The sequence below is a fragment of the Sinocyclocheilus rhinocerous genome, unplaced genomic scaffold (assembly GCF_001515625.1).
Source record: "Sinocyclocheilus rhinocerous isolate Xijiao unplaced genomic scaffold, SAMN03320098_v1.1 scaffold847, whole genome shotgun sequence".
Classification (NCBI taxonomy): Eukaryota; Metazoa; Chordata; class Actinopteri; order Cypriniformes; family Cyprinidae; genus Sinocyclocheilus; species Sinocyclocheilus rhinocerous.
The window spans coordinates 76125-99085 of record NW_015662598.1 but is presented as its reverse complement, the minus strand read 5'-3'; the positions used below and the strand labels follow the sequence as shown (position 1 = coordinate 99085).

At 35.9% G+C, this 22961-nt stretch overlaps 2 protein-coding genes across 2 annotated transcripts in view; both read right to left on the bottom strand.

The window, feature by feature from the left end:
* Positions 1 to 9223, bottom strand: part of pcsk5a (proprotein convertase subtilisin/kexin type 5a) — a 43762-nt gene extending 34539 nt beyond the window's left edge. Inside the window, exons 1-10 of the mRNA XM_016538310.1 lie at positions 9062 to 9223; positions 4487 to 4591; positions 4113 to 4226; positions 3791 to 3925; positions 2862 to 2938; positions 2654 to 2742; positions 2304 to 2476; positions 1050 to 1262; positions 862 to 962; positions 429 to 532 (exon numbers count right to left, since the gene is read on the bottom strand). Coding sequence (XP_016393796.1) covers positions 429 to 532; positions 862 to 962; positions 1050 to 1262; positions 2304 to 2476; positions 2654 to 2742; positions 2862 to 2938; positions 3791 to 3925; positions 4113 to 4226; positions 4487 to 4591; positions 9062 to 9223 — 1273 coding nt within the window. The remainder of the gene's footprint in view (positions 1 to 428; positions 533 to 861; positions 963 to 1049; positions 1263 to 2303; positions 2477 to 2653; positions 2743 to 2861; positions 2939 to 3790; positions 3926 to 4112; positions 4227 to 4486; positions 4592 to 9061) is intronic.
* Positions 9224 to 9786: 563 nt separating this feature from the next.
* On the bottom strand, positions 9787 to 20521 carry LOC107728198 (annexin A1-like). The gene is made up of 9 exons (XM_016538295.1): positions 20496 to 20521; positions 20254 to 20328; positions 20012 to 20123; positions 11187 to 11281; positions 10454 to 10567; positions 10286 to 10376; positions 10125 to 10204; positions 9924 to 9980; positions 9787 to 9837 (listed from the first exon to the last, which is right to left on the bottom strand). The coding sequence occupies exons 2-9, from the start codon at positions 20305 to 20307 to the stop codon at positions 9787 to 9789; spliced, it is 654 nt and encodes a 217-aa protein (XP_016393781.1). The 5' UTR covers positions 20308 to 20328; positions 20496 to 20521.
* Between the last annotated feature and the right edge of the window lie 2440 nt (positions 20522 to 22961).

Sequence of the window (22961 nt, the reverse complement as noted above, 5' to 3'; positions counted from 1 at the left end):
CACATACAGTATATATTTTGAAAATATTTACATGTATATATTTATATTATTTATATTACAGATAAATATATTTAATATATAAACATTACATATTTTTCTAAAATATATACGTATATGTATGTGAGTGTATATATATATATATATATACAGTATATTCCCTATTGATTTCACTATAAATGTATTAGAAGAATGATGGTTAATATGTTTTAGAAGTAGTACAGTAGTCAAGATTTATAAATTAGATCAGGTGTGTAATCTTGATGATGATGTGATATTGAATTGTATTCTAAGATTTTTTTCTCGAAGGACATTGTGCTTTCATGCTTTTTTTATTTTTATTTTATTTTTTTAACTATGATTCGTTTTTAATCTAAATTAAATACATGCTGAATAATATATCATAAGTGACATTTCCAGGCTAATTTTACCATCATAACCAGCTCCATTGCTCTGCCAGTCTGAAGCACTCAGGTGACCAGGGCGTGAAGTTTTCACCACAATGTGCTGAACGTCTCTCCAGGTCAGAGCTGGACTGAGCATGAAAAAACAAAGAGATTAGTTTATTCATCAAATGCTCAACAGGGATGGCAGTAAATATTTTATCCTACAGCATGATTGGCTTAATAAGACCTGTATGTAAAACTTAGATCCCATGAGTCCCTCTGACTGAATCTGAACCAATGGAAAGAGTCAAAGTTTTGTAATGAGGTGATCCAAGATAAAGCTTTCACTCTTGCCAGTTGGCAGAACTTCAGGCTCACCAGATCACCAGATGTGATTTGACCACAAAGCACTTGCCAGATCTAACAGATAGATGACCACATCTAACAGAAAGAGCACAAATAAACCACAACCGCTTACTTTGCCTCCAGTGTGAGGGCGATGATTCCTGCAGCCATGGGGGCCGATGCTGAAGTGCCAGAGTGCTCATCAGTGCAACGCTGCCTCAAATCTATTGTCACCTGAAAACACACGAATGTATGGAGCCAGTGAGGAAAAACCAACAATTTCTGACAAAGAATCAAACAAATACACACTGAGTGACTCACAACGCCTAAGCTGTGGCTGTCTCCACTGCTGTAAGTTGTGGCCAGAGTAGAGGAGCACTCCTCCAGGTACCACGGCTTTCGGCCGCTCTGAGTGGTGCTGCCTACTGAGATGGTGTAAATGCTGTTGGTGTAACCGTCACATGAACAGTGGTCTTGACTCTGCCCACCATTTCCTGATGCCCACACAAAGATGGAGCCGCGGCCCTTTCTGCCCTGAGAAGCAAATAATACATGGATGATTACTGTTTAGTTACAATTTTTAACAGTAATTTTACTTGTAACATCTAAAGGAATTGCTATTTTTAAAAAAATTAAAAAATTAAAAACTGCAAGGACATGATATAAAGATTAACAGGAGATTTTGTATGTCAGGTGGCAGCCCTTATACATTCAAATTTATTAGTTTTTCTCAAATTATAGTTATGGTTTGCTTCAAACCTGTATTTTTCTTATATAATAGCAAAAGATATTGTTGCCAAAAACAAAAACATTTATATAAACTATAAATAGTATTAATTATAAAGACCATATGCCATACTTAATATATTTTCTTTAGACATGAGCCAATATGTTACTTAATGTAGGTAAATTTTTTTACTTTTACAACTTAATTTCACCATAAACAAAAGCGACACTATGTAAGCTACAACATGAAATTAGAATTTTCACAATAAAACTAAACATTTTGTTAGTCAATGTTTAATTTAGTTTATACTTACTATAAATTACTATACATAATGTTTACTCTCGTCATAAAAAGAAAACAGAAAAACAATAATTTTCTATTAAACCAATATAAAAATGTGCATTAATTAAATTACATGGTTGTTTCATTTTTTAATGTATTCATTAAATGTAAATATGTAATTAAACACATATTTAAGTACATTGCACCATCCCTTGTCTTAATTTGATTAAATTGTGATGGCAATGACTTAACTGAAATGAGGGAAGAAATTTTAACTGTACTCCAGTACTCATCAGATTCATCCACATAGAACAGCAGAGCTGAAGCATAACTTATGCAATTACCAAAACAATGTCCCTCTGCAAATAATTTAAAGCTTTATCAGAAGTAAAACTCAAATGGCCCAAAGTTACATGTAGGTTTAAGCGCAATAGCAAAGTAATAATACTTTATTACTTTCCAAAAATGGTCAAAGGGAGTCTAGTGTTGGTTTTTGGGTCTTGTAAAGTCTGGTCTTGACTCAAAACTGCCTTATAATGTACATAGACACACAAACACACACTCACTTTGCGGATGCCATTTTCCAGAGCGAGCCTTGCAAGAGGGCCGGGGCCATCTACTGTTCTGCCATCATCATCTGGACCCCAGCTGGAGCTGTAGATGTCAATATACCGCTGTTTCAGACTGAGGGATTGGGCTTCCACCATATCAGTCATATCGCCGTCAAGCATGCGCACACCTACATGTGCAGGGAAGAGAAATTGGGAAACACAGCTTCATAGATATCAATAATATTACATACTACTTATAGTAACAGTTTATTGTTGCATGAAGCATAACAACAGGCAGTTTACCAAACATAGCCATAGAGGCATATCATGTATGCATACATAAACAAACACTTCTGATAACTCACCACCAATTTTTGCATTGTAGGCAATTCCGACAATGCAGAGGGAATTATTTGCAGAGGCAGCAACCACACCAGCACATCTTGTCCCATGTCTTTTGTGAAATCACAAAGAAAAGAAAACCTCATATTTGTCTGGCGCTCTTACTGTAATTTTAAAATGCATTTTAAAATCAAAATATGTGGAGAGTGAGTGAGAGGGAAATGGACTGACTTATTTTCATTGGTTGCATCATAACGTGGTGTTGGATCGGGATCATTGCTGTTAACATCATAGCTGGCTCGTGCATCCTTAGAAAGATAAAATGACACATCAAAGGGACAGTTTGCCCCAAAACGAACATTCTGTCATCATTTCCACTCTCCACTTGCTCCAAACCTGTAAGAGTTTCTTGCTTCTGATGAACACAAAAGAAGATATTTTGAATAATGTTGGTTCTTTTTGAAGAACCAAACAGTTCCATTGACAGTATCCATTGACTTCCATAGTATCCCCCCCCGCCCCTGTTGGTTCTTTTTGAAGAACCAAACAGTTCCATTGACAGTATCCATTTACTTCCATAGTATCCCCCCCCGCCCCCCCATTTTGGAAGTCAATGGCTACCAATAACTGTTTGGTTACCAACATTCTTCAGAATATTTTCTTTTGTGTTCAAAACAATCGTACAGGTTTGGAACAAGGTGAGGTTGAGTAAATGATGACATCATTTTCATTTTTGGGTGAACTATCCCTTTAATAGCATCTGTTAGCATATAGACAACATATTAATAGTCCTTCATATTTTTCATATCCCACTCACAATTTTAAATCTATAAAATAAAAATTTGACAGACCAATATAGGGGTCTTGCTGATTATTCACACAGTATTTGAGGTCATTGACAAGTAACAATTTCAACTCAGCTGATTACTAGAAAATAAACAACCAGGTTTGTCAATGGATAATGTTTTTATTTTTTAGTGCATATAATAATTTATATAATAATATAATATTATAATAATAAATAATATTATAAACATACAGTATATCAGATTATATAAGCCACCCTTCTCTTTAGTTAAAAACAAACAAACAAAAACATAAATAATTTACACAACTCAATTTATTTCCATTATTATCTCTCCTTTTTTTCATGAACTTACATAGTTCTGTTTTAGATCTGGATGCTGTCTTTCTATACCATCATCCAGAATGGAAACAACAACCCCTTTCCCAGTGTAGCCCCTGCGCCAGGCGGCCTGAATGTTCATGTCGGTCAAGCAGTTGTGATCACAGTGCTATGAAAGAGAAGGCAAATATAACACATTTTGTACATTTTAGTAAAGGTAATAAAAGGTATTCTTTTTAAAAGTTTGTAAGGGATATTTCAATATGATATAACACATTTTGTGGAAATAATTTGTTCAATTTAATAATGTCTTTTAACTGAATATAAAATGTCTGATTGTAATGTTGCATACTAACAATATACCACATGCTGTCCCATTTAGGGTCATTGAAGCTGGCGGTGTGGGTTTGGTCCGTTGTGTCGGTTCTTTTTACTCTCTTCTGAACCATCTGTTGCTGGATCCACTTCACCTTTAGCATTAGAACATATTTGTGATGTGCTGGGCAACATAACATGCTTCACAAACCACAGTGAATTAAATGAAATATTCATTAAGAGCAATTATCAATGTCTCGTTTAGTTTTTGGCAAGTTTAAGGAAGCATCTGTGTGGTTTGGTGTACCGTCTTAATCTGTTTTGGTAAGTGTGTGTGGTGTTTATAGGGTGGTGTAGTCTAACTTATTAACTATTCAGTGGTGTCTTGGTGACTGAAGGTATATGATCCTTGTACCTTGGTCTCTGTGGTGATGAGATTGTGCTTTCCTCTGCTTTTAATTGTGGACCGTTTGATGATTCCACTGTGCTGGAACTGGTAATGGTCCACTAGCCCACCAATCTGCAGCGGCACAAGGGGAAGAAGATTGTTTTATATATACAGCCGCTGCTGAAGTGTGACTGACACTGAGATATAAATTATGTATTCATCCCTGACGTATGCCTTTGAAACAACAAAAGGGTTATCCTACACCGCTGATAGACTTACCATCAGAGGCAACCTGAGCTACCACTGCACGATTCAGCTGAGCTTAAACTTTGGCTGCTGATTACACTTTGACACCCTGTGCCTTGACATTATGATGTTGGCTGAAGCCATACCAGATTTAACCGGAACTAAACAGCCCCGCTGTGGACGGCAGTTACACATTTCATTTGACTGAGTAGAGGAAGTCAGCATCTTACATGTTAGCAAAGACAACATGTGTGCAACTAGACAAAGCAAAATAAACTGTCTAATCAAACCGGAGTTCAAACTGGCCTAAAAGTAATGCTACATGAATATTCCAAGCTCTACTGACAGCATTTTTTAGAAATCTATATATTTATAAATATATATTATGTTTTTAAGAGAAGTCTCGTATTATTATCAAGGCATTTATTTGATCAAAATACTGTACAGTAAAAACAATAATCTTGTGAAATATTATTACAATTTAAAAATAACTAATTTCAAAATGCATTTTATTTAAAATATAATAATAATAATAATAATATACAGAATATTGCGAAAGTATTCATACCCCTTCATTTTTTCATGTTTTGTTATGTTGCTGCCTTATGTTAAACTGCTTTTAATAACTTTTTTCCCACATCAATCTAGATTCCATACATCATAATGACAAAGCAAAAATAGAATTGTCACAAAATAAAAAGAAAAAAAAACTGAAATAAGTACATTGCATAAATATTCATATCCTTGGCTGAAGCACCTTTACAGCCTCAAATATTTTTGGGTATGATGCGGCAAGCTTTGCTCATCAGCATTTGGCAATTATCTGCTATTCTTCTCCTCACCTCTTCAGCTCTCAAGCTCTGTCAGGTTGGGGGCAGATGCACATTTTCAGGTTTCTCCAGAAATATTTGATTGGGTTCAAGCTCAGGCTGTGGCTGGGCCACTCAAGGACATTCACAGAGTTGTCTATAAGCCACTCTTGCTGTGTGCTTAGTGTCATTGTCCTGTTGGAAGGACAGTCATTGTCCTTTTCTTCTACTCTGATGTGTCCCTCAGTCCCTGCCGCTGAAAAACAGCCTCACAGCATGAGGCTGCTACCAGCACACTTTACTTTTGGGATAGTACTCTGCAGGTAATGAGCAGTGCCTGGTTTGCTTCAAACATGATGCTTGCTTGGAATTGAGATTCATCAGACCAGAGAATTTTGTTTCTCACAGTCTGAGGGTCCTTTAGGTGCCTTTTTGTAAATTCCAAGTGTGTTTTCATGTGTCTTCACTGAGGAGAGGATAGATTCTTGCCACACCGCCATCAAGCCCAGATCTGTGGAGTGTTGCAGTGGTGTTTGTCCTTCTTTAGATTTCTCCTAATTCCACATATGATCATGAAGCTCAACCAGAGTGACCATCAGGTTCTTGGTCACCACACTTACCAAAGCCCTTCTCCATCAGTTGCTCAGTTTGGCCAGGAAGCCAGCTCTAGGAAGAGTCCTGGTTATTTCAAACTTCTTCCATTAAGGCTAACGGAGACTACATGCTTCTGTGAACCTTCAATGAAGCTTCGATTAACTCTTCCCCAGATGTGTGGCTTGATGCAATCCTGTTTCTAAGCTCTACAGGCAATTTTTTTTTACCTCAGGTCTTGATTTTCACATCGATATGCATTTTTAGCTGTTAGACATTTTATTAAGATGTCTTTCCAAATCATACCCATTCAATTGAAGTAGCCACAGGTTATCTTCACTCGAAGTGTAGTAACATCTACAAGCAAAATTAATGCTCCTGCAATTTCAACTGTTCCAGATAAGGGTTTTTATTTTTAACAAATTTCCAAAAATTTTTAAAAACCTTTTTTTTTTTTTTTTGCTTTGCCATTATGGTGTATGGAGCGTAAATTGATGGGGAAAGAAAAGTAATTTAAAGCAGGTTAACATAAAGCAGAAACATAACAAAACAGGAAAAAAATGAAGGGGTATGAATACTTTCGCAAGGCAGTGTATGTATGTGCAATTATATAAATTATGTTATTATATTAATATATTTTTAAATGCATTTCTGTCAATGGCAAAGCTGAACTTTCAGCAGCTATTACTACAGTCTCAAGTGTCACTTAATCATTCAGAAATTATTCTAATATGCTAATTTTGGTGCATTTTCTTCATATATTAAATGTTGAAAACAGTTGTGCTGCTTAATATTTTTTTGTAGAAACCATGATACATTTTTTCAGGTTCCTCTGATAAATAGAAAGTTCAAAAGAAAAGCATTTCTCTGAAAAAAAAAAATAAATGAAATAAATAAATAAATGTAGGCCGAATGGAGAAAAAACCTTGGGAGAAACCAGGCTCAGTCAGGGGGTCAGTTCTCCTCTGGCCAGACGAAACCAGCAGTTCAAATCCAGGCTGCAGCAAAGTCACATTGAGCAGAGGACTCAACTGGTTCCTGTGGTCTATGATGTGACTGATTCTGTTGGCAACTATTTTTGTTAGTCCATTTGTTAAAATGCTAACACTTGTACCAAAGACAACTTTAAACTCCTAAAACTTTTATATGCAGTTATAATGGTATTATTAGTAAAAAAAAATGCAAAATCAGACCAATTCTGGTGTTATTTGTGAAAATGCAAATTTGCTTAATATAGTGATATATAGATTTGATAGTCATTTTCATCAAGATATTGACACCCTGATGTCCTTTAGGTCAGAAAAAGCGTTATTTGAAAATCTCCAGAAATACAAAAGAGTTCTAGCCTCTTTGATCATTGGGCCAGATATAAGAAACACAGACATTCACTGACAAATTCGATCAAATTGAATACATTTTATGAATTTCTCTGCAACTTTACCTTCATAGCCAGGTGGAGCCTTTCTGCAAAGTAGGCAGGTTTGTTCCAAGCAGCCTTCACTAAAACATGAAAAAGACAGTAAGAACATTATTAATGCAAAAACAAACAAACAAACAAATAATTATTCTTGTTATTATTAATTATAAATAATAACTAAAAAGTGAATTTGAACAACATTCCATATTTTTTAGATATAAATTTAGTTAATCTTGGATATTTGTACCTAACCTAAGTTTTCATGTGTGAGAATGAAACTTCCATGCAGTTCACCCTCAAGATCTTTGGCAAAACCATCTTTGCTCAGTTGGCCATAATATTGTAAAACTGTAGATTTTAAACAACACTGTTAGTGCTAAACTACTCCAAAACGGCATATCGTAAAAATCAACTATCTCTGAAGAGGAATCTGATTCCTCCACTACCTTTGCACATCTGAAAAAAAAAAATAAATGAAATAAATAAATAAATGTAGGCCTAAGCATCAAAACAATGTCCTACCGTATTGCAACGCATCAAAGCAGTCAATCCAACACAGTCAAGAATAACTGCCGCCCCCCCTAATGTCGCCCATGCTATCACTGTTGATCAAGTTAATGTGCCCTTGTTGAATAAAAGTACTAATTAGAAAAAAATAAGAATAATGTAAAAATAAATAAATAAATAAAAGTCTTACTGACTCCAAACTTTTGAACAGTAGTGTGTATGTATGTATTGACAGTTTTACATTTTACACAGTTTTACACTGTGGGTCAAATTTACAGTAGTTGTATAATTTAGATTACTTCGATTGCATTCTTATATGTGCACACCTTTGTTCATTTTTTATTTATTGTAAACCTCAAATATTAAATAAAATTAAAATCACATCTACAATGTATTTGCACTGTAATTTCCTTACTTATTTTCTCTTCTAGGAGGCAAAAGAAAGTGTGCCTGTTGGTTAACTAACTGAAGTAGGGTATAAGATGCCATGGAGGTTAGGAGCTCGTCTTGCATGGTTAAACACATTTATTATACAAGAGCCAGTGACCCAGAGACATGGGCTCGATAAGAATGAAAGGCTAATTTGAAAGAAAACAAAATCTAGAGTTTGTGTTTACACAGAATGTGTTCATAAGAATGAGTTGGTCTATGAAGTTTTATCCTAGCAGTAATTGGACCTGGTGAAACATCATCTTCCACTTTCAAAGACTTGAATAAAATTTATTTTCCAAAGTACCATGGCATTACCAACTGTGACCATCACTGTATCATAATGAAAAGTTGCCAATTACAATTTTGGGATCATACAGAAAACAGGAGAACACAAAAGAATACTATCTATTCTGAAAAAGTCTTTGAGATACATAATAAGTATTTCAATAAGGAAAACACACATTTTAAATAATAAATTCAAAGTTTAAAAAATTAGATAATACCCGGTTTATATTGTAAAAAGTGAGACTGTTCAGCTTTTATCAGATGTTACCAAACGAAACATACTTAACTGGCAATACATTTCTGCAAAGTACTTACCTGGCCCATGTTCGCAAATCCGTACTTTCCTGCAATAAGATCAGCAGCATCAGGGCCTCCAGTTATTTTAACCGCCCAGCGGTTTGTGTAGATTTTTGTCTGGACATATTGTAGTCCAATCCCAAGTAAAAATGCATATGGAAAAAGTGCTGTAGGAGACATCTTCAGATGGTTATGCTCTCTGCTTCATGCAGAGATATTGGTCTGATGAAGCTCTTCACTGAAAAGGTCTCATTAAAAGGTGGCCTGACATTGTCTACAACAGACTGGACTGTCAAATGATTGTAAAAAAAAAAAAAAAGTTCCTAAAGGACCTAGTTTGACTGTGTGAGCGCTACTCCACTGTGATGGCTCTGCTGCATCTGTTGCCTGTGGCACATCTTCTCCAATTACAGTCCTATCAGTTTCTACAGGTGCACTGTGTGCTTGTACAGCAAACAAGAAACACTGGGGACACTGGATAATAGGCCTAATGTCCATTCATGACATTATTATATTAAACTGCATTGGTTAGATCATAATCAATGTGCTTTTTAAAAATTAGTTGCTTGCCGCATACTTATTTGTATTTTTTTTTTCTTAATTGTTTTTGATTCTTTCTTTTATGATACTTGGTTTTACATTTTTTTTATTGATGTCTTCATTGTGTATGAACTATTTGTCAACTTCAGTATTATTAACATATGGCGAGAGTAAAATTGTCGATAGATGACTGAAAGCCTGAGTTAAAACATGACGACGGAAACGCTGATCATAAGAATAACAAGTTGGTAAGCCTTAGAATGTCAGGGTCGAGATTTATTTTGCAATATTGACCAGATTACATATTTCATTGGCCATAGTGTAAGTAAATAATCTTTACCTTTGCATCACTCGTAGCGACACCATCATCAATGTGATGGTCTTTGCTCCTGGTAGCCTAAAGTTATTAGACACAGTAATATGTCATTATCTATGCAATGCACATAGCACACAATTTTTTTGCTCTGTAACAAAATTGTCACTGAACTATGTTCACATAACTGATTCTTATGGTGTAACATAAACAGTGTCATTTTTGTACCTTGCAAAGGGCGAGCAGGGTAGTCTCGAGATCTCCTTTAACGTCACTTTTAATATTTTCCTCCAGCAGCTCTCTGTTGACTGTACAACAGAAAAAGATTAGCAGCTACCTCTGCTTTTAGAATGAACATGTACAGTGTGTATGTAAATCTTTCTAGTTACCTTCTTTGTAAGTATTCTTCAATGCTGTAATCTCCTTGTTTGATCTGGTCCTCAAAATTTCATTTAGGACGGCCTCATTTGTCCCAAGTTTCTGATTATCAATGACATTCTAGTATTATCAAGTAGATTTAAGCAACATATTGCAATAAGAACAGTCAGAAGTTGTACCTTCATGGCTCTTTTCATCTCAAAAGCATCATACTCAGTAGGAGTCATCAGCAAGGCCAGGACCACTTCCTCTAAATCTGACTTCAGAGCCTTTTTCAGTGCATCTGCCAGAGGATGAGGATTAATAATAAAACAATGGCTATTAGTGCAAAATAACACAAAATAATATTATAAACAGGCCATGCTGTTTAAAAGAAAAAAAACCATCTCATGTGTGTTTCTTAAACTTGGACCTACAGATATTGTACATGACTTGGCTCAGTCGTCTATGTTGCTTCATATGTCAAGTTCAAGGATTGATAAAACAAACAAACAAACAAACAAACAAACAAAAAAGTTTGGTACAGTAAAAACTTCAAATAGCATCAAAACCTTGGACTGTTTATCAACCTGTGTATCAATTTTACACACAACCATTTAAATGACCAAGAAAGCCTGACCCGAAATGTGTAGATGGCACAATATGACTTGGCTCATTCATCTGTATTGTTCCATATTGTTAAGTTCAAGGGTCCATAGAAAAGGACTGTTAAAGTGAAAAATGTTCAGATTTTAATCTTTCATTATTTTTAGTGCACTTGAAATTTTTTTAATTATGTTATATTTAACGATTATGAAATATCACCTTAAATGTTATTTAAGATGGAATAGAAAGCTTCAGTAAGTAACACATGAATAAGTAACTGGATTCAAATTAATACAGAATACTTTAAAAAGATGAGAAAATGCTTACTTTTCCTGTACTCTGCTGATAAGCCACTTTAATCTGTTGTCTTTGTGCATTGCTCCTCTTTGCAATCACCTCCACAATAGTGGCTTCATCCACACCTTAATGACAGGAAAACAGGTCCAAATCACATCGGTTTTCACATGAGCAGCTGTTTACAGAGTAATACTGCTGGATCTTGGTATTAATGGGCAACTGCACATGAGTGCACTTGAATCCTTGTGCATAGTCACTGAGAAATTAGGACAAACATAATAGAAGCATTATAATACAAGTCCCAACAGAGCTATATATTGGGCTATGATGTATGACGTATATATTCCTGCTATGACGTAACTGTTGGGGTGTGTCCTTTAAACATGCAACAACACAAAAAAATAATTTGCAAAATTGTTTTTAACTTCTACTTGAGTTTCAACACCAGGAACATGAAGGCATGTGTAGTGAAGTTCAAAAAAAGACTCGCTTAAAGAGTTCTGCGTAATGAAAATGTGCGCATTGAATTAATTCAGTCGTGTTCAAATGATCACTAAACGTTTGTCATGACATCTCTCTGCTTGCATGATAAATATATTTTTAGAAATTAGTAATTATTATTTTAGATAACTATGAAAAAAAGGTAGTCATAACGGTCTTATCAAGTAACTACGACGTTCCACCTGGTTTTATCCGAATGCAGATACGACGGCAAAGGAGAAGTGCTCACTAACACAGATTTAGACAGATTTGTGAACAATATTTGAGAGAAATAGGCCTTTTGTGTACATAGAAAAAGTCTTAGATCTTTGAGTTCAGCTCATGAAAAATGGGGGCAAAAACAAAAGTATTGCGTTTATAATTTTGTTCAGTATAATTGTTGAATTAGGCTATGAAATAATAAGCGTTTATTGATAAGAATTATTTCATGTCTTTTCATTTACAGTAGCATGAACCACGAGTAGTCGAGTAACTCGAGTATTTTTAAATAAGAAATTGACTAGCAGAAATCAGTAGTCGTGCAACCCCTAAAGTACATACAGTATAAGTAATGCTAAGTTTCTTTTGCTAATGCTAAGGTGTGGTTGAGATAGTCACTCCCTACAGGAGACCCACCTAAAGTTCATCTTTTTGAATGGCCATTATGAAGGCAATGTATTTACTGACCTGGTCATTATTAACTTGCTGGAAAAAATTCTGGAAAAAAGCCATCTTGTGAGCTTTGAAGACACTATAAAGAACAACGCAAATGAAGAAGTTATTGCAAACATTGTGCAGATTAATCTACTGCAAATTGTCATATCAGTTCCAATACCATCAATCACTTCATTATGAGTATAGCATCATGAATTGTTCCCAATATTAAATAGGGCAAGCTACAGACAAGGACATGCAGTGAAATGCATTTACAAATATAACTCACCTGTTCCTCTGTGAAATCTCTGTAAGAGCTGATCTGAAGTAGGTAATTTCGGGAACAGTACCTGTCTTTTTATTCCTTATACACACCCACTGAAAAAAACGTTGGGCTGGACCCGGTTGTTATGCTTGTACCTGTCTGTAGGACTTGTGATAATCTGTCATTTAATGTATTTGCTGCCCTCACCCCCAGTCAGGGGCGGACTGGCCATCTGGACTTTCTGGAGAAGTGCTCTTATATGATGACCTGCTCTTATCATCTGATCGTGGTTGTATCTCTCTATTAGCGCTGCATTTGACACTATTGACCACAACATTCTTTTGAAAAGACTAGAAAACTTTGTTGGTATTAATGGAAGTGCATTAGCATGGTTCAAATCGTACTTATCTGACCGCCATCAATTCAGCCCAGATGGTGGATCAGCACCTAGAGATGACCTCACCAGCCATGAATGTCAGCGGAGACCAGGACAACTAGATGAGCCCCAGAGACAGATCCCCAGTAAAGACCTTGTCTCCTAGACGGCCACCTGGACAAGACCACAGGAACCAGTTGAGTCCTCTGCTCAATGTGACTTGCCTGGATTTGAACTGTTGGTTTCGTCTGGCCAGAGGAGAACTGGCCCCCCAACTGAGCCCGGTTTCTCCCAAGGTTTTTTCTCCATTCTGTCACCGATGGAGTTTTGGTACCTTGCCGCTGTCGCTTCTGGCTTGCTTAGTAGGGGACACTTCATTTCCAGCGATATCGTCGACTTGATTGCACAGATACTATTTAATCTGAACTGAGCTGGATGATGACATCACTGAATTCAATGATGAACTGCCTTTAACTGAAAATTTAGTGTTTACCATTTTTTGCATTAATGACACACTATTTTCCTAATTAATGCTGTACAGTTGCTTTGACACAATCTGTATTGTTAAAAGCGCTATATAAATAAAGGTGAAAAAATAAGTCCAGAACGGCCGTTGTCCGACATTAAGTGACGTTGACGGCCAAAAAAGGGGGCGCTAATGCAATCTTTTTTTGCTTGTAATAAACTGAAACGGATCCGAAGGAGAGTGGGCTCGTGATGACAAGCAAAATACATAAAGACAAAGGCGGCTGGGAGAAGCTAAAAGAAAAAAAGTGAAGTCCTTAGAGACCGACGCTACAAAATATAAAAAAATAAAAAATAAATAAAAAAATAAATAAAATAAATAACAGAGATGTTTGGCAATAGTAGCCCTAATCTTGAGCCTGATGAGGGAGAGACGGCAGCAGTTGCTCCTGAGCTCCTGAGGTTCTGGTGAGTCGCCTGTGGACAGTTACATCAGGATACCTTTGCCCGCCTCTCTCACTATAGAGCATGTAGCCTATGGACAGCACTATAGTAAAATCCCAGGACATCCCTAGTCCTAACGTTCACTGCTATTTATCACTCCGCATTGTCTGACGTGAATATTCCATTCAATAACGAAACAGCAGCGATTCTACAACGGGTTTGACAACTACTGAGTTAGAAAATAGAGTAAATGAAGTAGCCTAAGGTGATTGCTCCGATAAACATGTAACATGAGAATGAGCAAGTTTGCAAATAATTTGTGCACACATGGTCACTCTCACTCAGCTTGGCTGCAGCGTGACACACACACACACACACACACACACAGAGAGAGAGAGAGAGAGAGAGGGACATATGAATACTCAAATTGTAGAATAGATCTGTTGTTTCAGGTTTCTAGATTCTAGGTTAATGTTTATCATTAGGCTAAATGTCATGTACATTTTTGCGTTCTGCTCTTTTTATGTAGATAAATTTTTTTTGTATTTTAGTTCATACTAATACAATAATACATTTATTTCAATCACCATGGGTTTTGTGATGTTATTTGCCATAAATGCGATACATTGACTGCTGTAATATTGTAAGATAGTAGCGGCTGTTTGTAGTTGTGGTGGGGCCTATTTGGGGGAAAATCCTGGGCCGTTTTTTACTCCCAGTCCATCCCTGCCCCCAGTTGTAGTCAAAACAAAACTTGCATTGAAACTTACTAACAATTTAGTTTAGGAACCAGTTCTCACTAATTGCTTATTAGCATGCATCTTGACTGTTTTTAGTACTTAATAAGCACATATTAATGCCTTATTCTGCATGACCATATTTTAGATCCCTTAATCCTTCATCATTAACTTAACTTTACCTAAACTACCTTACTAACTATTAATAAGCAGCAAATTAGGAGTTTATTGAGGCAAGTGGCCTAGTTAATAGTTAGTTAATAGTGACAATTGGTCCCCAAACTAAAGTGTGACCAAATTTACATATGAGATTATATTGTTCACTAGAAATTGCATTAGATGCAGATGCTTTAAACTACAGTTTTAAAGAGTTTATTAGTTGTGGAATTTGTCTCTTTGATTATGAGAACAGACACACAGATAAGGTCAAGCCAGTGCTCACAGTTCTCACATACTGTCACATGCTAAAGAAACAAATATGTTCATCAAAATGTAAAATATTGCCACAATTTACAAAGCAATTTATTACAATAATACTAATATATAGTTGCCATGTAATTGTAACACTTGAATTACCACTAAGACAGTATGCCAAGTTGTAGTTAGGAATATTATACTGACGATAACATTCACAGAGTGCATATTTAAATTAAACAGTTTTTATAAGCCAACTAAGGGGGATTGAGTTGTGCCAACACGTGTAGTTAATATAACCATGTAATGAATCTGCAGATGTTTTTCACATAATTCAGACATGTAAGAGATGATTACTGAGTGCCACAGAGAGTCAGCAGAATCTTCTCATAATCTCCACTCGTTTCCTGCTGTAAAACCAGAAAAGGGGTAAATGTAGAGGAGAACTTGACTTGAATTCGACTGGATCATGAAAAGTGACCATTTCATTCTATAATGGATGTGAAGTAAATGGGCTAATTTTTCATTTCATGTTAGCATCAAACTAGTTGTTTAGAGCTTCTCAAATGATGGCGACTCACCAGAATGGCCTCCTGAAGGGGCTCAAAGGTCCGAGTCGGTAAAATGATCCGAACTTCCCATCACTAGTATATGTTGGTTTTCTTCTTCTTCTTCTTCAGCTCTGGGAGTCTATGGCAGCCAATACAGTAGAACCGCTTGTGGGAAAATTATGAAACTTGGCACACAGATAGAAGACAGTCTTTAACTCAAACTCTCCAGCTCCACCAATAGGCCAAAATTGCACTCATATTTCTGCTAATAACTTTTGAATTCCTTCTCATGGCGAATGCATACCAAGATTTAAATTTCTACGTGTCAAGATTTTTCGCAAATTGTGAATTTTTCTAAATAACTACTTTTTCAAACTCGTTATCAAAAGCTTTTTGATATACCAAACCATTTTCATAAAACGCGCTAATGAATTTGATTAAGTTTGTGCAAAAAAGGGCATGAGGCTATATCTCAGCAATGTTTTAGCGGATTCTGACCAAACTTGGTATGTGTTATAACAAGCATGACCTGAGGGCACATAAGTAGTTTCGGCACAGCACCCCCTACTGGTCAAAATATATAAAATTTCTGCTTATAACTTCTGACCAGTTTGGCCAAAAATCATAAGATTGGTCTTGTTCGATTCAAAACGGCATGCAGAATCGAACAGTATCTTTAGCACGTCTTTAACAGGGGTCTCCAACCCTGCTCCTGAAGAGCTACCATACTGCAGAGTTCAGCTTAAACCCTAATCCAACACACCTGGACCAGCTAATCAATGTGTTCAGGGCTACTTAATTACAGACAGTTGTGTTAAAGCAGGGTTGGAATTTAAGTCTGCAGGAAGGTAGCTCTTCAGGAGCAGGACTGGAGAACCCTGGTCTTTACTGAGTAACTAAAAAAAGCTCCTTAGCTCTTCATTTTACTTCTTTTGTGCTTGTAGCTATATTTAGTAGTTGTAGCCATTGCTGCATGAATGATTTCTCAACTATCACTGCAGTACAATGTGTTGGTGTGGTTGGGCATTGCCTACGCTGGGCGTAGTTGTGCCTGGTCATAGTTTTAGTTGGTGTAATAGGTGTAAATATTTATCGGAAAGCTGAACATAGCTGGACGTTAAGCTGGACATAGCTAAGCCCAGCATAGGGCTTACATCTAACTTTTTTACATCTAGCTAGTGCAACCAGACCTAGATCCTCATGTCCATCCTCTTTGGACTGGGCATTACACTAACTGGACCTTGCTGTCTTGAGTCTTAGCTCAGAGGCAAATCTATCAGGACTTCATCAGCTATTTAGCTTCATCAGCTAAATACTGGGGTGCCTCAGGGTTTAGTGCTTGGCCCCCTTTTTTTCAATATGCACCTTCATCTCACTGGACCAAATATAAAGCCACAGCTTCTACTATCACTGCTAAATTTAGTCCCTGCCTGAAGACCCCGCAGCTTTTATCTAACCTTCCACATGGAATAAAGGTTAAGCTAGCAATAACAATAACAAAAATAAAAACTACTAAAACCGTTGTAAAAATGCCACAACATTTCAGAACAGTAGTGCTGAAGCACAACTGATGTAAAGCAACAAATCTGTAAGTAGGCTACTTTTAACTTGCAATTTTCCGTTTCAATCACAGATAGCAGTAGTGCACTTTTAAATAAAATAAATGGCTATATTTTGTCTAAAATGTTAGTTACTCAATATTAACTTTCATGTATAAATGTTGTATAAAAGCAATATCACACTTGTAACCATATTGTTGCACTTTTTCAAACAACACTGACTAATCCACCCTTTTCTTCCCCGTAGTGGGAGTAAAATTGTATGGGTCTAGCTTCCAGTCTCATCCGCGTCCAGCTATTTTTAGCTGTACAAAACAGCTTGTTTGCTGCTTGATATTGAAAATTGGTGTGTCATATCATATTATTTTAATGTATTATCTTAATTATGAACACACTGGTTTGTAGTGCAAACAGTTTTACCATTTACTGCTTGTTTTTATTATTCTCGTTATTTCCCTATAGCGGCTAATGAACCGGGAGTCTCACCCATAGGCTTACTTCCGCATTGAAGAATAAGGTGGATAGCTTCTACAGAACCATACATATACAGTCCATGGAGAAAATGAATGGGATACTTCCAGATGCCTACCAACCAATCCAAATTCAAAACAGGTTACTGGAAAATGATATAGACCCAGACAAATCAGCTTATTTAAACACAATAATTAATAACATGAGTTGTGTGTTGTTTAGTTCAGTTGTTACGGTGTTGGGGTAGAATCTGCCACAGTACCTTTGCATCACTCTTTGCAAGCCCATCATCAATATTATGGTCTTCACTCCTGGTAGCCTGTTATAGGATATATATATTCGATATATATATTCAGTACACATAAATAATTCAGTTTTCTTATGGTGTAACATACGTATACTAAACAGCATCATTTTTGTACCTTGCAAAGGGCAAGCAGGGTATTCTCAAGATCTCCACTAACTTCACCTTTAATTTGTTCGTCCAGCAGCTGTCCATAGTCTTTACAACAAAAAGAGGTTAGCAGCTACACACACATTTGCATTCATGAAGTACATGTATATATTTGGATCTGTGTTGTTACCTTCTTTGAAAGTATTTTTCATTGCTGTGATCTCCTTGTTTGATCTGGTCCCTAGAATTTCACTTAAGACAGCCTCTTTTGTCCCAAGACCCTAATTATAAATTAATTTTTAGTGTTGAAATCTTTAAATAAAACATTGGATGGTTGTGTAAACTGTCTAACATTTTTAAATATTTAAATATTAACTGTCAAGGTTTAAAACAACAACAACAACACACACACACAACATTACACTACATAACACAAAACAAACCTGTGTGATTTATATGCGTTTTGAAAAGTGGGGACATGGGGTAATGTCCTGAAAAGTCATCTTCTCCTTGTAATACCTATGTCATACCCTTGTCATTATACAAATGTATGTCCTCATTTGTCACAAAAACGCGCGCACACACACAATAAAAACATAGTACAATACACTAGTACACACACACAAACACAAAAGTTGAGCAGCTGCCAGATATTTTGATTTATTCTTTAATGCATTAGAACAAAACCAAATGTGTGACCTTTTGACTTAAGAGTGCCACCTGCTGGTAAAATGTTGTAAATGTAGGCTACATCTGCTCATGACCTTTTGAAAGAATTGGCACAAAAATAGTTCAGTCATACTGTAGTTCATAAACTATTACAATCATCATTTTTTAATTCCTTGGACCATGTTTAATGCAGTGTACATGATGTCACTGATGTTCTTGACTTCCTAATTTCTGCTTGCAGCTCTATTTTGTGACTATTTCTGTTCATCTATCTTGAAAATCTGAGTCAAAATTCATATCTCAATTACAAATAACTGAGAATTATGAATAGACAACTTCTGAACATCCTCTATCTATTCCTCCAATCTCATATTTACATGCCAGACCATCTTTACACATTTAAATAGGCCAAAGACAAACATTGTTGGATGTGAAAATGCTTACTTTTCCTGTACTCTGCTGATAAGCTTCTTTGATCTGTTGTCTTTGTGCATTGCTTCTCTTTGCTATCACCTCCACAATAGTGGCTTCATCCACACCTTCATGAGAGGAAAACAGACGAAAGTGAGAGGCTATTATGATCAAACTACAGCGTAATTCTGGTGGGTTAAAATGAGCCGCTGCATCATGCACATAATTCAAGGTGCATAAGAAGTACAACTATAACTGTGTATTGGGGGATATGTATTTAATTTAACGCTGATTAATGAGACATGGAACAAAACATTTTGCTTGTCTCTTTTTTTTAAAGCAACATTTAAATGAATCGGACACGGTCACTAGAATGTTCTTAAAACAAATTTGCAATCACGTTTTTTTTTTTTTTGTGTATCTGATGGTGTTGATACACACCAAGTAAAATATATTACACAATGGAAAGAACACATGTACAAAATATATATGTATGATACATTTGAAAATATATATAAATATATGAAAATACTAAATAATTACTTAGTACACAGATATTTATTTTGTCATGTGGCCAGTTTTGTTCTAGTGCTCATGAATTAGTGTCATTAAGCCTGTGCTTTTCAGCTATGACATAATGTAGTTCTAGGAATGCATTCTAGGAAAGTTTTCCAGGTATTGCAGGGGTGTGTCCTACTAAACATGACAACACTTGAATAAACACATAACTTATATCTAGTTGAAATGAACAGTCTTTTTCATACTTTGTCAAAACACATTCAAAAAAGCAGCATCCCTACAGTATTTCGAACATTGGTATCAGGAGCATGAGAGCATTTTACATCTTTAACGTCGCATTAATTTTGATTTCTACACTGGTTAGGATGTTTCCTTCAACCTAGCACAACACTGCTATGCGCAATTCAAAATGAGTAAAACACCTGTATTTACAGCAAAGTATTTACCTTTGGTCTCAATAGCTTTCTTCAATTTTGCAGCATCATTCTGGCCATTAAAGTTTGGATCAGGCTTTACTGTTCCAAAGTATGCCGTCTCCACTTGACCACCTTTAAAACCCTGTGATGAAACATATTACAACACCCACTGAACTGAATGTCAAACCATGGACTAATTACTAATATAAGTAGTAATGTTGAGGTGTACTTCAATATATTCAAATCATTGGTCATATATATTCTATACTTACCTTGCTGCTGTCATCGTTACTAATTTTGTTGATAAACTTCTTGAAGAATGCCATCCTTTAAAACTTTTGAAAAAGCTATGACAAGTAACAAACAAACAAACAAATACAATGCTATGTTGTGCTTATGAAACATCATTACTAATGTTTGTAAGTCATTGATTCAGTGTCAAATGTTTTCAAAGAGCTTTGTTAAAATATGCTACTGATGACAACAGTAAAACACCTTTACTATGATATCTCACCTGTTCCCCTGTCTGTGAGAGCTGCTCTGAAATGGGTAATTTCGGAAACATAACCAGGCCTTTTATTCTTTAGGCACATGCAAAGCAAAAAAAAAAAACACTTGGCTGGGTGGAGGGGTTGGACCAGGTTGTGCTGGTTGTACCTGTCTTTAGTCATTTAATGTGTTTGCTGCACTCAACTCAAACTGTAGGATTATTGGTTTGTGCGAGATAAACTGTCATACAATATGAAGCCTAAACAAAAATCATACACATGAAATGACATGTTCACTAGATTTTGCACAAAACTGTGCACATGCTTCTACTTAGTTTCATATAATTCTATTCTATTCTATTCTATTCTATTCTATCCATGCACAGTTAGTTCATCCAAAATTGGAAATTCTATCATCATTTACTCATTCATTGTTTTTCCCAAAACTCATGACTTTCTGCTGTTAAAGGCAAAAGGAAGAGAATGCAGATGTATGTCCTTTTGTGTTCCACAGAAGAAAGAAAATAACCGGAATTACATAAGGGCGAGGAAATGACATTTTTGGGTGAACTGTCCTTCCATGGTCAAGCTACAATTCCTGACTAGAGTTTTCTCACACTACAGATGTTGAGTCAAAGCTGTGAGGGCAATTTTAGGTGACAGGACAAACTCTAAAACATGAGGTTTGAAAAGGTAATGTTGTATAACTGGGTTCTGGGTTTGTGTCATGCTTTTGTACAAAGGATACATGCAGAAATTTTCAGAACCAGTTTGGGTGCTTGTTGAGTGATTCATGTATCATTGTGAGCATTAGTAATCCAATCTTCACAATGCTCAACTGTCACTAAAGTACGGAAATGACTAAAAAACTTTATATACTAGATTTTGGATTTATTATAAAACACGAAATAAAATAGACAACAAATATACTGTAACTGTAGTTCAATAATAAAGCAGTTATATGTGGTGGTATAATATACATGCATTAAACACATAACACATACAGTAGGCCCAAAGAGAGTTTAGACACTTCAGACACAATTAAAAATACATCTCACTGCATCAACAAAATACCAAAGCAAGCATTCAATTTAAAAGAAAAAAAATCAGAGAGAACACTTTCCAAGCAAAATGTTTCACAATTTTTCTTTAAATGATAAAACAACCTATATACTGTTTAAAATGAAGACAACGAGTATGTACACTCTTTTTTGTATGTCCAGTGTTAGTGAAAGATGTTGATAGGTAAGGTTGTTTGATGTGACTGAGTGTCCAAATTCATTTTGGGGCCACTGTATGTATATGATATATGTGACCCTGGACCACAAAACCAGTCATAAGGGTAAATTTTTTGAAATTGAGATTTATAAATCATCTGAAAGCTGAATAAATAAGCTTTCCATTGATGTATGGTTTGTTAGGATAGGACAATATTCGGCAGAGATACAACTATTTGAAAATCTGGAATCTGAGGGTGCAAAAAAAATCAGAATATTGAGAAAATCGCCTTTAAAGTTGTCCAAATGAAGTTCTTAGCAATGCATATTACTAATGATAATACATTTTTGATATATTTACGGTAGGAAATTTACAAAATATCTTCATGGAACATGATCTTTACTTAATATCCTAATGATTTTTGGCATAAAAGAAAAATCGATAATTTTGACCCATACTATGTTTTTTTTGGCAATTGCTACAAATATACCTGGTGCTACTTATGACTGGTTTTGTGGTCCAGTGTCACATATGCAATTTACTGTAAAGGAATGTATGATAATTATTATGATATCTCCAAATTTCTTTAAATATTGATTTATCTAATAAAACAAACCAATGTTTACATTAATTATAGAGTGTGTAGACCGACAGAGCACACAATAATGACTAGATCACATTACTGCCTTCTAGGCGGTGGCCCTTGACCCCTGCCTGCCCCTGGTTGGCCAGGTAGAAGTTCAGGTCCCCTGGGGCCTGGCGCTCGAGTCACAGGCCCCCGGGCGTTAGGATTAGCTGACGTGAGTCACACGTCTTTCTGCAGATGCACGCCACCTCCATCTGTGCCTGGTTTGACTTTTGGCGATTTTCCACCCTGGTCATGTTTTTTGAGTTCTTATAGGCCTCTGACACAGAATTCAGGTAGTAAATGGCCAGACTGTAAGAAATACAAAACAAAAATGTAAGAGATTTTGCTTGTATTATGTGATTAAGAAAAAAAATCAATGATTCCCTTACACCATGAGAAGCTGGTATAATACGTCCAGGGTTTGCTACATTGCTAAAGAGCGTCCCCATGAACAGGGGCGCCGCTAGCAATTTTGGGCCCTATGAAAGAATATGAGGTTGGGCCCACTAACGCACCAAACATACACTATATTGCCAAAAGTATTGGGACACCCCCTTCTAATGAACAGGTTTGACTACTTTAGTAATTTCCATGAGTACAAATCTTAAAGGGGTCATATGATGCTATTTTAAAGATCATTATTTTG